Genomic DNA, 13,385 nt, shown 5'->3' with positions numbered 1-13,385 from the left:
CTAAGATACCTTCAATAACTTCGTTTTCGGGGTTTAAAAAACGATTCATTTGGAACGGAACACGGTACGTTTCCGCATACCGATTTTATAATGACAAATCCAATGCTATGAAGGTGAACTCGCACAGTGGAGAGTTTGTTGTTGATTGAAGATATCGAGGCGGAAATAGTTAAGTCTTGTTAATAACATAATACCCTCTTTTGAATTCTGGAATAATGATTATCAAAGTCAAAATGTTTTATTATTTAATGGTCGATAAACGTATTAACAATGCAAATCCGCAGATCACTGCCCGACTTGCCTTTTGTATTTTGCGAGATTGTCATGTTTAGATTGCATATGATAATCTGATGGACTTTTAAAGTGTGGTGTTAGGTGTATTGAGCTGTTGTTGGCGTAATGGTTTTTCTAAATAATATACAACATTATTGTTTGCTTTTCGTCTTCAAACAGTTGTATATTTAATATGGAAAGCTAGTGGCAACACGATTCGATTATTCGCTATTTTTCTCATTTATTACTGATGATTTGCAACGTAACGTAATTGTTATTGCTACCAAGATTTACTTCGGCGATGTTGTAATTAAAAGTGAATAAAAAGGAGTCTATTTCTGACGCAATAATGACGACACGAACTGTGACGTCGTCGAACGGCGGAAGACGTCGTTCTTCCATTTGCATCTCCGCGTGTTATGGTAAGCACGTCACCAACACCTACACGTCAGTCGGGAGGACGTCGAAAAAGTCTACAGATAGGAAAAAATCTGTAAGTACAGGTTGCGTCCCTATAGGCTCGACGAGTCTCGAAATATCATTGGTGTTTGACGCATGTTCAAAACTGCAGTGCTCTGATTTTAAGTTATTGTTAGTTTGTTAATTGTCATGTACAGACTTTTTAATGTAATTGTTGTTGTTTTTATTTAACTTAAGCTATATTTAAATTGGTTATATCATGCAACGTTGGGGATATACCGCAGTTGTACCGATCATCTTGAATGGTAATTAATTTTGCATGTATTGCCGCATTGTAATTTAAAACGTAAATTTTCTTCGATTTTTAGTACCCTTAACTTTCGTCAATTAAAAGTAAGTGCTTTTTCAATATTTGATTTCTAGTGCACATGGATTTAAAGTTTATTTATGACATGTACTTAAGGAAACGCGATTTCGGCTCTCCGATTATCTTGCAATGTGCTATTGAACCAGTATGCATATCTAGTACCGAGGTCCGGCCATATCAAAGATTTAAAAATGCTTTAAGTTACGACTGAAATGTTACATCTCTACATGCAAACATGCATATTCAATATGTTCCTCAAATAAACAACACGTGGGTAATTGACATGAATTTAATAGAATAACTGAAACTTACTAATCATAGAAGTTGGTGCTCAGAAATAATTATTCTTAAAAAAGATAAACGTAAGTTGCATTTTTGATACGATAGTTATCTGTACACTCCGGGATATTGGTCAAGAAAATGAGGCAAACGTTTTTACTTTTCATCATTGTTGTTAGGTGTACATTATCAGATCAAATCATTTGCTTGCCAATGAACGAGGTTTATTTACAGATGTTTGAGACTGGGAGATTGATCGAACTGGGGAATTGAACATAAAAATGTAATTGTACATAAGTATCGAAAAACGTTGGAACATTTTCTCGAAAGATTTTATATTGTTGAAAACCAGGTTCCGTTTTTATTCGTGCAACTTATAGTTTTCGTATGACCGGTTGATCCACCTGACGGCATTCACTTTTAACAATGTTTCACTACCCCTGCTTTAGTTGCAATTACCTTTCTTGTACACTTAGTAAAGATTATCCTGTCAGAAGACATTAGTTTCACTGAATAAAAATATGGCGAAATTTGTAGTACACAAAAGTCTTGCGCATATATTAAAACAATTTATTATAGGGAAAGTGACATTTGTGACTGAAATTGTAGGTATTGCGTTGAACCTTATTTAAACATCATCGACCAATTTTGCTCACCTGCTTTATGCCGTATGCGATACATTTTTAGCTAACTTACAGATTCTCCGTGTTAATTATTACCATGATAATCGCTCTAAGTATCTAACACTCAAAGAAACATTATAATAGCCAGAAATACTCATTACATTAGAGTTAGTCAGCAATAGTTTTGTATAAAGCCAGCTAATAAGTAAAATTCATTTCCGGGTTTCAATAAAAAGTATTGCTCATTTCTGCATATATTATAAATACCAGTTGTGTTTTGTATCACAAAGACAGTATTTTAGTCTTCTGGATGGTTTAAAGAGGGTGGATGTGTTTTAATGTGTTACTCAATCCGTCTTGGGGAAAACAAGTTGTTGTTTTTAGTTGACACTATTTTAGTATAGAAATTGTTTGTGTATTTTATTAAACAATAGTGGAATGAGAACTAATACTATCAAGATAACTTTGGCATAAAACTGTGAATTTTTTACTTTTATCATTCTTTTGGCATAACAGTGATGTACAGACAATAACGAATAAGAAAAACAAATTTCAAAACCCTTAGAACTATGAAGTATTTTCCTTATGATAAAGCATTGGCATTATTTTTAATTTATTGTGATGATATGACAATATTTAACGGCTTGGTGTGTAACAACATGGATGGAATGGATCAAGCTATTATACAAAAAGCAATAAGACAGAATGACGATGACATTTTGTTCGTAAGAAGTTTTATCCATTCATAGAATACTATGTAAACTGGGTTAAAATGTTATGATTTATGTTTCACGTCTTCCGCGAAGTAATTTCCTTCGTGCTTTGAGACTGTCGTAACAAATTGGTCGAGTATAAATCTGAATGGAGACTTGTTTGCTTTTATAATAAACCCATCAAATATTTAGTTTCTGGTGAGATGTGTTTGAATTACAGCACCAGGACTGTGTATCGAGATAAAAATTGATGGCCATTTTCGCCTTTTGGAGAGGTTAATTAAACAAGGGCGTTTGTCGTGTGTACGTCGAGGCAGAAGAAAACTTTTCATTGTTTTCTAGTTTGGTCGTTTAATGGACGGTGAACTGTTTGTGTTCTGAATACAAAATAACGTCCGATGTGTGCTCTGGAGTGTCGCTCTGTTGTCGTTGCTGCTGTAATTGTTGCTGCTGCTGTTATTGTTGTTGATGTTGTTGCCATCGAGATGTGCGGTACCGTAAAGATTATCATGGACTATGTTTGCTTACCTGGTATTTATAATTAAATCACAGTGAAAACGATAAACGTCCAAGCAGTGCGTGGGAAGGTGTCTAAACGTTGACGGAATATAATTGCTTTGCACGTTAGGAACCGTCACGTACGTAAAGTGTCGCGTACGAACCTTTAACAAGCCTGTTTTGGGTCGTGCGTATACAGAAGTGCACATTACGGACTTATGTGGATATGCATGTACGATCTTCATTATAAGTCATATAAACGGGCTATTTACCCCTGAACATTATAAAGTGTTAATATATGTGTATAATAAATAGCTATTAATTTTCGCCACTATAACAATCTGGGTTTCACTATTAGTTATAGTAATCGAATTAGTGAGAATGAAATAGTGATTTTTGTAAAACACAGGCCAGCTTTAAATGGAAATTGGGTTGGGGTCTGTGGCGACGTGCTAAGGTTATAATTGTGTGGTTAATACCTGTAACAGTTTCCCGATTATGTCGCGTTTGATCGGCCTTTTTAGGTAAACTCAGTTTTCCCGGAACGCTAACATCCGGTTCGTCTGCAATATCTCCGCAGATGCAGGTGTTTTCGCGCGTTGTCCGACCATTATTTTCCGACGCGTTTTGTTGTTTAGTGGAATTTATATCCCTATAATGAATGTTTGTTATTGATTCCCTAGACGATATGGCTACATAGCGAGACCTCGATGATGTTTATCTAGGTGTGACAAATGGATAAAACAATATGTTGTTTGGAAAAGAAGTTTCCGATTGTAAATTCTTTTTGAAAGGAAACTGTTTATTGATTTCAGTGCATCTCATTTCAAATCTAGCCAAGATCCATTCTGGTTTTGAGAAGTTAGTTGTTCGGAAATAGTGAGTTCATATTATTCGCAAAAATATCATGAAGACAAATTACCTAAAATAGGTGTGTAACAACGAATAGAATACTGTACCCGTTGAAGAGCTATAACTCGACTTCATTTTTTGCGCACACTGTCTATGTCGACGACGGCGACAACAACAAATATTATGCCGGCGGCATCCTCCCCGTCGGCAAATCGCCGGCTGATGAGTAGAAGCAACAGTAAACTCCGAATAGGAAGTGGAGGCTCGGAACGCACCGCATCGCGACCACCTTCCGGTTCGCAGCGTCCGACATCAAGGTATATTAGAAAAATTGTAAACTTTAACTTGACATTATTTTAAATGATGGTCAACAATTTAAAAGTATTATTGGAAAGTTTTCCGTCTTAAAATCAGTTATTAGCGTTTAATTATTTAGGTTGCAACAACTTCAACTGTAATTCATAAATGATTCATATGCTGTGGAATCCTGTAAAAGATAGTTAGCTCGACAGGTCATCATATACCGGTAGTTCGAGCTATCATACTTCGTCGCCGTCTATGTAATGTTATGGTTAAGGTTTAGGTGCATCAATTCCATATCTCACTTTCTAATACATGAATCCAATTGAAACTTCATGCAAGTGTTCGATATGATTGTGCTGAGTCACTTACCTTAACACCGACCTGCAATTAAGCCGAATGATGATGTAGTTGCAGTTAAACAGCTCTGTTACTACATCGGATATCCATTCTAAACTTCACTTACATGTCTTCTATTTAATTATGTAAGGTCACATATGTATTCCATATCTCTGACTTGTAATTTAGTAGAATAAAGGTGTTTTTGTCCTGTATTAAAAACAGTTCAATTTAAACAATGCATATTACGACTATACATTACTATATCTTCGAAATATATTGAATTAAAATTTCAAACAATTTATTTTGGATCTTAATTAAGTGCGTAATTGTGACCATTAAAACATATCAGAATCATGTCCCTTATTAACTTAAGAAATGTAATTTCTGATTTTCTTCCCTAAACCGCAAGTTTGGGATCAAAATGTAAGGTCACTTACGAAGACCCATTAATATGACGTGTATTCGAGAGTTTATTTACAGGTCGTCCCTGCGTCGTCACGACGTCATTTAGTACCGACCTACCCCTGTGACCTTTCATTGAAAAGTAATTAATTTTGAGCCTAATTAGGTAAAATTTACCCCGGCTGTCCGGGTATTCGCCAAAGAAGATTGTTTTTGATCCCAATAAATCAGTGCACGATGACCAATGAGACATTAACCATTTATGCCTAGCGTCTAGAAAAAAGGCCTTGGCAAACAGCGTAGACCCAGATGAGACGCCGCATGATGCGGCGTCTCATCAGGGTCTGCGCTGTTTGCTTACGGGAATTTTTGTTAGAAATATTCTAAATATAGAAATAAATGTACTAGACATCCCTAATTTTGGAAATAAATTGATCCAATTTAGAAGGATGGAATAAATGGGTTAATGTGCCGTGGAACTTGTGATGGTGATCTGTGGTCGATTTTGTTGAGTAAATTGTATGTGGGTGATGTGTATTTGTCTGGAGCGGAAGTGGAAGAGTTGGTCAAGTTGTTCGCGTCCGTCAATTGTAAACGGCAGTTGCGTTTTGTCTCAGTTCCCAGAGTGCCAAATGAGACCTTAACCCATTTATGCCTAGCGTCTAGAAAAAAAGGCATTGGCAAAAAGCGTAGACCCAGATGAGACGCCGCATGATGCGGCGTCTCATCAGGGTCTGCGCTGTTTGTTTAAAGGAATTTCTGTAAGAAAAATTCTAAATATAGAAATAAATATACAAGACATCCCTAATTTTGTAAATAAATTGATCCAATTTAGAAGGATGGGAGAATCCACTAGGCATTAATGAGTTAATGTGCCCTGGTACTAATGTAGGTGGTCTGTGGAGGATTATGTTGAGTATATTGTATATGGTTGTTGTGTATGTGTCTGGAGCCATTAATCTGACATGAAGTTTAGCCTCATAAAGCCGATTAGTGTACTTCGAAATGCAGGTTAGTTTAAATATATTCTATATGCTAAAGAAATCCAATTGAAATTTAAAATATCTCTCTATGGTCGTTTGTTTTCGGTCATTGACAGAAATGTAAATTATACTATCAAACCGAAGGCGTTTCATGCCAATTTGAGGTTACTTCAGAAGATGCACACACTTTGTTGGTAACGAACATCATAGAACAAAGAACCGTTCTGTGTTTTCAAGATATGCATTCAGTAATGCAGAACGTTGTTGACATACACGCATCTTATTTTAGTAGAATGAATCAGCGTGAGAGAGTTTTTCAGATGTGTACTGTACACATGTACTTAGTTACAAATCTCACATCAAACATAAGGAACAAGATGCGTATAACAAAATATTGTGCAAGGGAGGCTGCTCGAACGCGAATGTATGTGTGATAAGACGAGTTGCGTACCTTGAAAAGAGGAAAACGTCTTGAACATTTCAGAACCGTTCATAGACCATGTGCTACAATGTTAATGTAAACTTCAATCACCAGAGACATTGGAGCCGCGCTCTGGTAAAACGGGGCTTAATGCGTGTGCGTAAAATTTCGTCTCATATTAGCCTATGCATTCCACACAGGCTTATCGTGGATGACTCTTTCCGCTATAATAGTATTTTGTCCTTAAAATTTTCTCTTAGCGAAAATGCAGTTAAAGCGAAAAGCTTTATCCCTGATAAGCCTTGCGGACTGTACAGGCTAATCTTGGACGACACTAACCGCACACGCAATAAGTCCCTTTTGTATCCAAGTGCATAGCAGAACATCTTACTCGTCGGCAAAACCAATGGTGATCGTTGAGATCGCGCTTTGTGCCACAGAGAATAAACGTTCGTAAACTGTCAGTGTAGACACTGGGCTTTGTGTGGTAATTGAGTTTTACCATCGGACTCAGGTGATACATCTGTTTGCATAGAGCAAGATTATGGCTTTATAAAGTATCGTTCACCCGTTGTCAAAGTAGCAGTGTTGAGAAGCTCGGTTATAATGTTTCAACTTGCAGGACATTGAGGCATACACATGTATGTCCACGAATAGTGCATGCTAAGACGGTTTCAGTTATAGTAAGAAACTGAACAACTTAACGTGTATCTTATCGTTTATTAAACAATTTGGTTACGACTATTTTTTCAGAATTATGCCAATTTTTAATTATTTTCAAGGCTTGGGATAACACAATCCCATGAATAACATCGCACGCCCTATAATAATTTGAATATCTGTACATAGAAAATTTCGGACAATTGTAAACGGGTAGTCGCCATCAAAATTAATTTTCTATAAGAATAGACTATACGATCTTTTTAAAATTGAAAATATTAATATGGACTGGCCAGTTATATCGCGGCTCACATGTGCGAGAAACGTATTTATGACAAAACGAACGAACAAGCGAATTACTATTCATTATATGCTTGAACTTGATGTAACGTAAACTGTACCCCCCCCCCCCCACCCCCCGCTCCCAAAGATCATTGCCTCCATCCTTCAACGGATGGTCGTGTGACGGGTATGCGTTTACTAAACAATTGCGCTATCAACTGTATGTCCTAACAACGAGCGAACTGACTTTTGTAAGCTTCTTGTTTTGAAACTGCTAATAAAAGTACATGTATCAGGAAAAATATCGAAATGGAATGAAATACAGTATTGTATCTGCAACGATCGGTTAACCTTGTTCCCCCATTTGAAATCATTCAAATCAAGTACCACGAAGATTATTATCTATTGAAAACTTAATACGAGGGATTCAATGAAAAACACACTAACGATTACAGGTTTTGATTTGTCCGTCGTAAATGTAGACTTGAGAATTGTGACAGTCCTTCTAAAATTTTAATAGCTGTATTAATTGTGCATAACAAGGGTTAAATATTCTATAGACGCTTTGTCAGAGAACTTTCAACGGTTATTATGTGAATTGTCCAATACAACTGTTTCTTTTCAATGCAAAAACATCCTGTGGGAATAACTTTGTATCTTAATTGAGTGTATTTGCGATAGAGAATAGCAAAGCAACAGTACCGTATTTACAATTTTAATTATTAAATAATGTGAAGTTAGGAAAATATTGATTTATTAAATACAGTGGAGAAGGCATACGGGGGGTCTATCTTTCTTTATTCGTTAATCGTTATATATCTAGATGTGTGTAACATTTGTAACGCAGTAATTTTTTGTTTATGTGTTATTGACATCGTCGATATACTTGTGGATGACGTTATTGTTTCTGCAGCTGAAAATTATTTTTGTGTGATTCATTTTGGATTTATTGTTATCGATAAAATGTTTGTATGAATAATATCCTGTAGGAAATGGTACTGTACAAGTATCGTATAAATATTGTATATTTCAAAACAGTTCGCGCGATCTAGGGGGTGGGCGGTCGCTCTGAGTGTGACTAATCATTTCGCGTCAAATATCGCAATTGTCGCTTTCAGAAATTTGCGTTAACAAAATGTCATAATGTGCATGCGCAAGTGTTTCCTTTTACTCTAGAGTTGACACCGACAAGATAAAATAAATCAAACTTCAATTGACTCCCGTCGGGAGTTGTAATCCCATTCTCTGACAACAACTGGATGTAAAAAGAATGCGAGTCTTCTTCTGTGCGTTATACAGATAGACCGTAGACATCATGATCATACTTGTATTCAATTATTAAATATTGATTTCCGTCAGGACCAGCACCAGCCGAATTCATAGGAATATTCCGAACGTCTTTGCTGACTGACAAAATATCAACCTATGCAGTGTATCCACGTTGCTTTCAATGCCTTGCCTCTGTCTTCGTTATGAAGGACCATAATAAACTTAAATTTTAACTGTCACTTGCGGTTCGAACACGCCGGCCGAAATGACAATCTGAGCTTAAACTTTACGTTTTGACGTCAGGGCAATGCATAAACGCAGCATTTTAATGCGTGTTTTTGATATGCGTATAAGATTGTGCATTTGGTTAAACGCGAAGACACATTTCATTACAAAGTTCGAGAAATACCATTCAGTTGTGTTTTGCCGACTAGTTGAAAATACATATTTCGATTGCTTCATTTAAGCCATGTTTTCTAAATTGAAACAGTATTTAGACGGATAATTCGACTTCATTAAATGTCATACGTTAGTAAATATCTTATCTTTCATATCTTGGGTCGATGAAACTTGATGATTTGGAATAAGGCTAAAGTAAACTAAAATGGCCTTCGGGGAAGTCTTCGCGATGTCAGAATTCATTGATATTGACAATGATTTCAATCAACGCTTGCTATTGAGAATGATAAACTTTCCTATAAAGTTCAATCCGTTCAAAACGTGCGAAATTTTATTAGTTGCTAAAGTTTGCTCAAGACCTTCTAGGCGAAGACATCCGAGCATCGTAGTCAACGAGATAAATACTTGTCTTGAAAGTTAAGTGATGAAAATAAAAGCTGCCATAATTTGAGGGATTTGTGCGGGATTTTGCTAACAAAAAGTGTGAGCTTTACGTTTGCGTGTGTTCCATACTAAAGTGTTCGGATTTCTGAAACGTTTTGTGTATTAAAAGACCTACAACAACTCGTTGCAGACACGGTTAAGAATTTCTATACAGTGCAACAAAAGTTGCGTGTTGGTGTTGCCGCAATTCTCGATGATAAATGTATGTGCATGAAGTATACATGATTTTCACATATTGCAGCGCTGATTGGTCATTATACTGAAATTAACCCATTTAAGCCTAGTGGACTCTCCCATTCTTCTAAATTGCATCAAATTATTTCCAAAAGAAGGGATGTCTAGTATATTAATTTCTATATTTAGAATATTTAGAATATTATTTACAGAAATTCCTTTTAGCAAACATCATGCGGCGTCTCAACTGGTTCTACGCTGTTTGCCAAAGACCTTTTTTCTAGACGCTAGGCATAAATGGGTTAATTGTATTTTTACATAAATTGTTGGAAACTCAAAACCAAACATAGAGACTAGTATCCTGAATGACAGTTATAAAGTTTAACGCGTCTTGAAATGCCAATTACGAATCTCACTTTCCGACGTCTATGCGAGTAAATATTTAATATTCCAACCCTTTCATTATCAGAAAAAAAGAATCATTGATTATCAATAACAAACGGACTTTTGATAATTCATCGTTTAAACCGACCTCCCAATAGTTGTGACAAGAAATGCAAACAAGAGTACCTACAACGTTGTTTGATAATTATTCATAACTAGCAAATATTGACTCAGTACAGTTTAAATCATTGAACTCGAGGCTACTTTTTGTAATTAAACGCCGTCAATAAACTGGTCACTTGGGAAAAGCGCCTCGTTTCGACTTTGAACAATTCTATTCATTTAAATAAGCGGATGATGCGCATTTATTTATCTCCTAAAAATTGAAATCAGTGCGAACTTTCTCTTCGTTTTTCACAATATTAGTTCAACGGCTTTCGTCGGAACTCGTGTTTTATTAATGATATTAATTATAACCACTGGACAATGGACTAGATTCGTTTCCTTCTCTTAATCAGGGTATGTGAACGTTAAAACGACACGGCTGTTGTTGAAGGGAAGATTAACCCATTTATGCCTAGTGGACTCTCCCGTCCTTCTAAATTGGATCAATTTATTTCCAAAATTAGGGATGTCTAGTATATTTATTTCTATATTTAGAATATTTCTTACAGAAATTCCTTTAAGCAAACAGCGCAGACCCAGTTGAGACGCCGCATCATGCGGCGTCTCATCTGGGTCTACGCTGTTTGCCAAGACCTTTTTTCTAGACGCTAGGCATAAATGGGTTAACGAGTGGTTGCAACGTATATTACGAGTAGTTTTGTGATCGGGGATATATTTTTGTATCTGTTTTAAATAGCAATACAGCGTTGTCACTTATCTTGGTTTACAGTGTGATCATTCATTGTGGATTTTGTCTAAGTTCGTGTAACTTTAGCAGCAGTTATTATTACTTTGAAAACAGAACCATCACACCCGTCAATTGATACAACTTTATAGTGACACAAGGTTACGAAGAACCTTTAAATGAGTTCTAATGAGAATATGATTTAATGCTATCCAGAACATACACACAATTAGGATTTAAGTGTACGTAACAAGAGTTCTCAGCCGTTATGAGCCGCCGGTCATCGCACGCGAACGTCACCGCTCTCCGGCGGGGTTCTATTGCCGACGCCGCTAATAAGGGTGCGAAAAGAGTCTCCCTGAAGGACGGAACCCTCGGGAACAACTTGACCAGCCGCCTAGCCGCACTGACGGAGCTCAAAGAAGGCGACGTGTTCTATAGGACAGAGAGACTATACCCGTCCATTCCGGACCACGAGGAGGAGGTCATCGTGACCTTGGCAGCGCGCGCGGCACGTGACTCTCGCACCGGATCCATTGCGGGTATCACTAGAGACGACAGTGCGTCGACATTAGATGGCGCGTTCGCTGTTGAGCGCGAGAGGTGATATTCATTAAAATATGTAGAATCCGGGTTTGTTGCATAATACATGTCATAAATGTAAGATATTTCCTGTTCCGGTCAGTTATTAAATAATATGTAGCCATTTATGCTGGATAATAGATTTTAAGATTAAATCAAAGTCAGGTTGCTTTATAACGTAACATCGTCAAAATATTCGCTTAGAAACGCTGTTTGTGCTAATTCCGCGTTGCCAACTTCTCAAATAATTTTTAGTGCCTGCTTACAGTTTTTCCTTGTTTGCTTTGTTTTCTTTTACTGTGGTATACAAGAAAAGTTATTGAACCGTTTTCGGATGATCTTATACTATATGTGGAATATTAGAAGTTTGGAATGCTTAGTTCCTGTTTATCATGATTTGATAATTGGAATTTTCAAGAAGCGTATTTTCTGTTAATGGTCTAATTAATGAGAGATCGTGGGAGATTGTGCAAAATAAAGATCTTTTAGTGCACGATGTGAAGTATATAATATACTGCGCATGGTTTTAACATAAAACAAAACGGGAAAACAAATGCGTGTGTTTGGGCTTATAGGTATCGAGCCTGCGACTTCTGTGTTTTTGCGCTATTGTGTTACAATCAGACACCGTATAAGCGTAACCGTAACAGCATTACTTAATTAGTTGCTTAAGTGTTTTTACAGCAGTCAAATTATAGCCTTGATAATCATATCCCGAATCTTAATAAAGCCGTTAAACCGCGTCTCAAAAATATATCTATCTGGTCTTTGAGGTTATCTTAATCCATAACACTAGTAAATCTAGACATACACAATATCAGATGCAAATTTGCTTTTCTTTAGTCGTTGGTTAATTTAGTACAGACACAGAAAAAACTCTTCTCTCGCGGGCCGGCTACGGTTTTAACCGCCGCCACTCTTCTCTCGCGGGCCGGCTACGGTTTTAACCGCCGCCGTGGCACCTGTACTCTCGCGGGCCGGCTACGGTTTTAACCGCCGCCGTGGCACCTGCTCTTCTCTCGCGGGCCGGCTACGGTTTTAACCGCCGCCGTGGCACCTGCGCTTACGGTTCCGACGACTTTTGAAACAAAATGTAGTCACGATTGCCTAGATGCATTTTTGTCCAAGGGAGAAAACTTCTAAAAATCACTTGCACAAAAAATACAGTAGTTTCCCTTAGCTCTTCTAGTCCTGTAGGCGAACATTATGTTCAATGTATTTTGTCATGATGGTGAAGTTAGGCTTCAAAACGACCATTGTATTCTGTTTTCACAATAAATCAATTTTATAAATAAAATGTCATCAAATGTCACTATTAAATTGAATATTTAACAACTTCTGGTGATGATAAATTGAGAATTGTTCAATGATCGATCAGCTTGGCTCACAAACAACACGAAGTACAGAATACTTTATTTTTGAGTATTTTTCTGCGTAACCCCCAGTCCGGGTTTTCAATCATTTCTGCTTCTCTCTTGACCATATTCTCTAAACTATCTTTTGATTCCTGTTCTGCGAAAACTGGGCATAATGCATGTGCGCAAAGTGTCGTCCCATATAAGCCTGTGCAGCTAATCAGGGACGACACTTTCCGCTTTTATGACATTTTTCGTTTAAATGAAGTCTCTTCTTAGCAAAAAATTAATGTAGGCGGAAAGTGTCTGATTAAACTGTGTGGATTACACAGGCTAATCTGGGACGACACTTAACGCAAATGCATTATGCCCAGTGTTCTCAGAACGCAACTCGTTTGATTTTACGAGTATTAGTGCAACATTCGAGCAAACCCACTTAAAGGGGCCTTTTCACAGATTTTGGCATTTTTTAATTCATTCATTAAATGCTTTATATTGATAAATGTAAACATT

General features: G+C 36.9%; 1 protein-coding gene across 26 annotated transcripts in view; it reads left to right on the top strand.

Annotated features, from left to right (window-relative positions):
• The window catches only part of LOC127853932 (androglobin-like), a 171,806-nt gene that overhangs the window by 48,334 nt on the left and 110,087 nt on the right, over positions 1–13,385 (top strand). For 6 of the 26 annotated variants that reach the window (XM_052388773.1, XM_052388776.1, XM_052388772.1 and 3 more), the window contains exons 1-2: positions 9,380–9,729; positions 10,981–11,538. The exons of 6 other annotated variants lie outside the window; for them this stretch is intronic. In XM_052388773.1, coding sequence (XP_052244733.1) covers positions 11,204–11,538 — 335 coding nt within the window. In that variant the 5' untranslated portion in view covers positions 9,380–9,729; positions 10,981–11,203. Of the gene's footprint in view, positions 1–9,378; positions 9,730–10,947; positions 11,539–13,385 lie in introns of those variants that run through there. 14 more of the 26 variants (XM_052388774.1, XM_052388784.1, XM_052388779.1 and 11 more) reach the window with 5 other exon arrangements.

Source organism: Dreissena polymorpha, chromosome 12 (genome assembly GCF_020536995.1).
Source record: "Dreissena polymorpha isolate Duluth1 chromosome 12, UMN_Dpol_1.0, whole genome shotgun sequence".
NCBI classification, from domain to species: Eukaryota; Metazoa; Mollusca; class Bivalvia; order Myida; family Dreissenidae; genus Dreissena; species Dreissena polymorpha.
The sequence above is the reverse complement of the archived record's forward strand: the minus strand, read 5'-3'. Positions and strand labels throughout refer to the sequence as shown.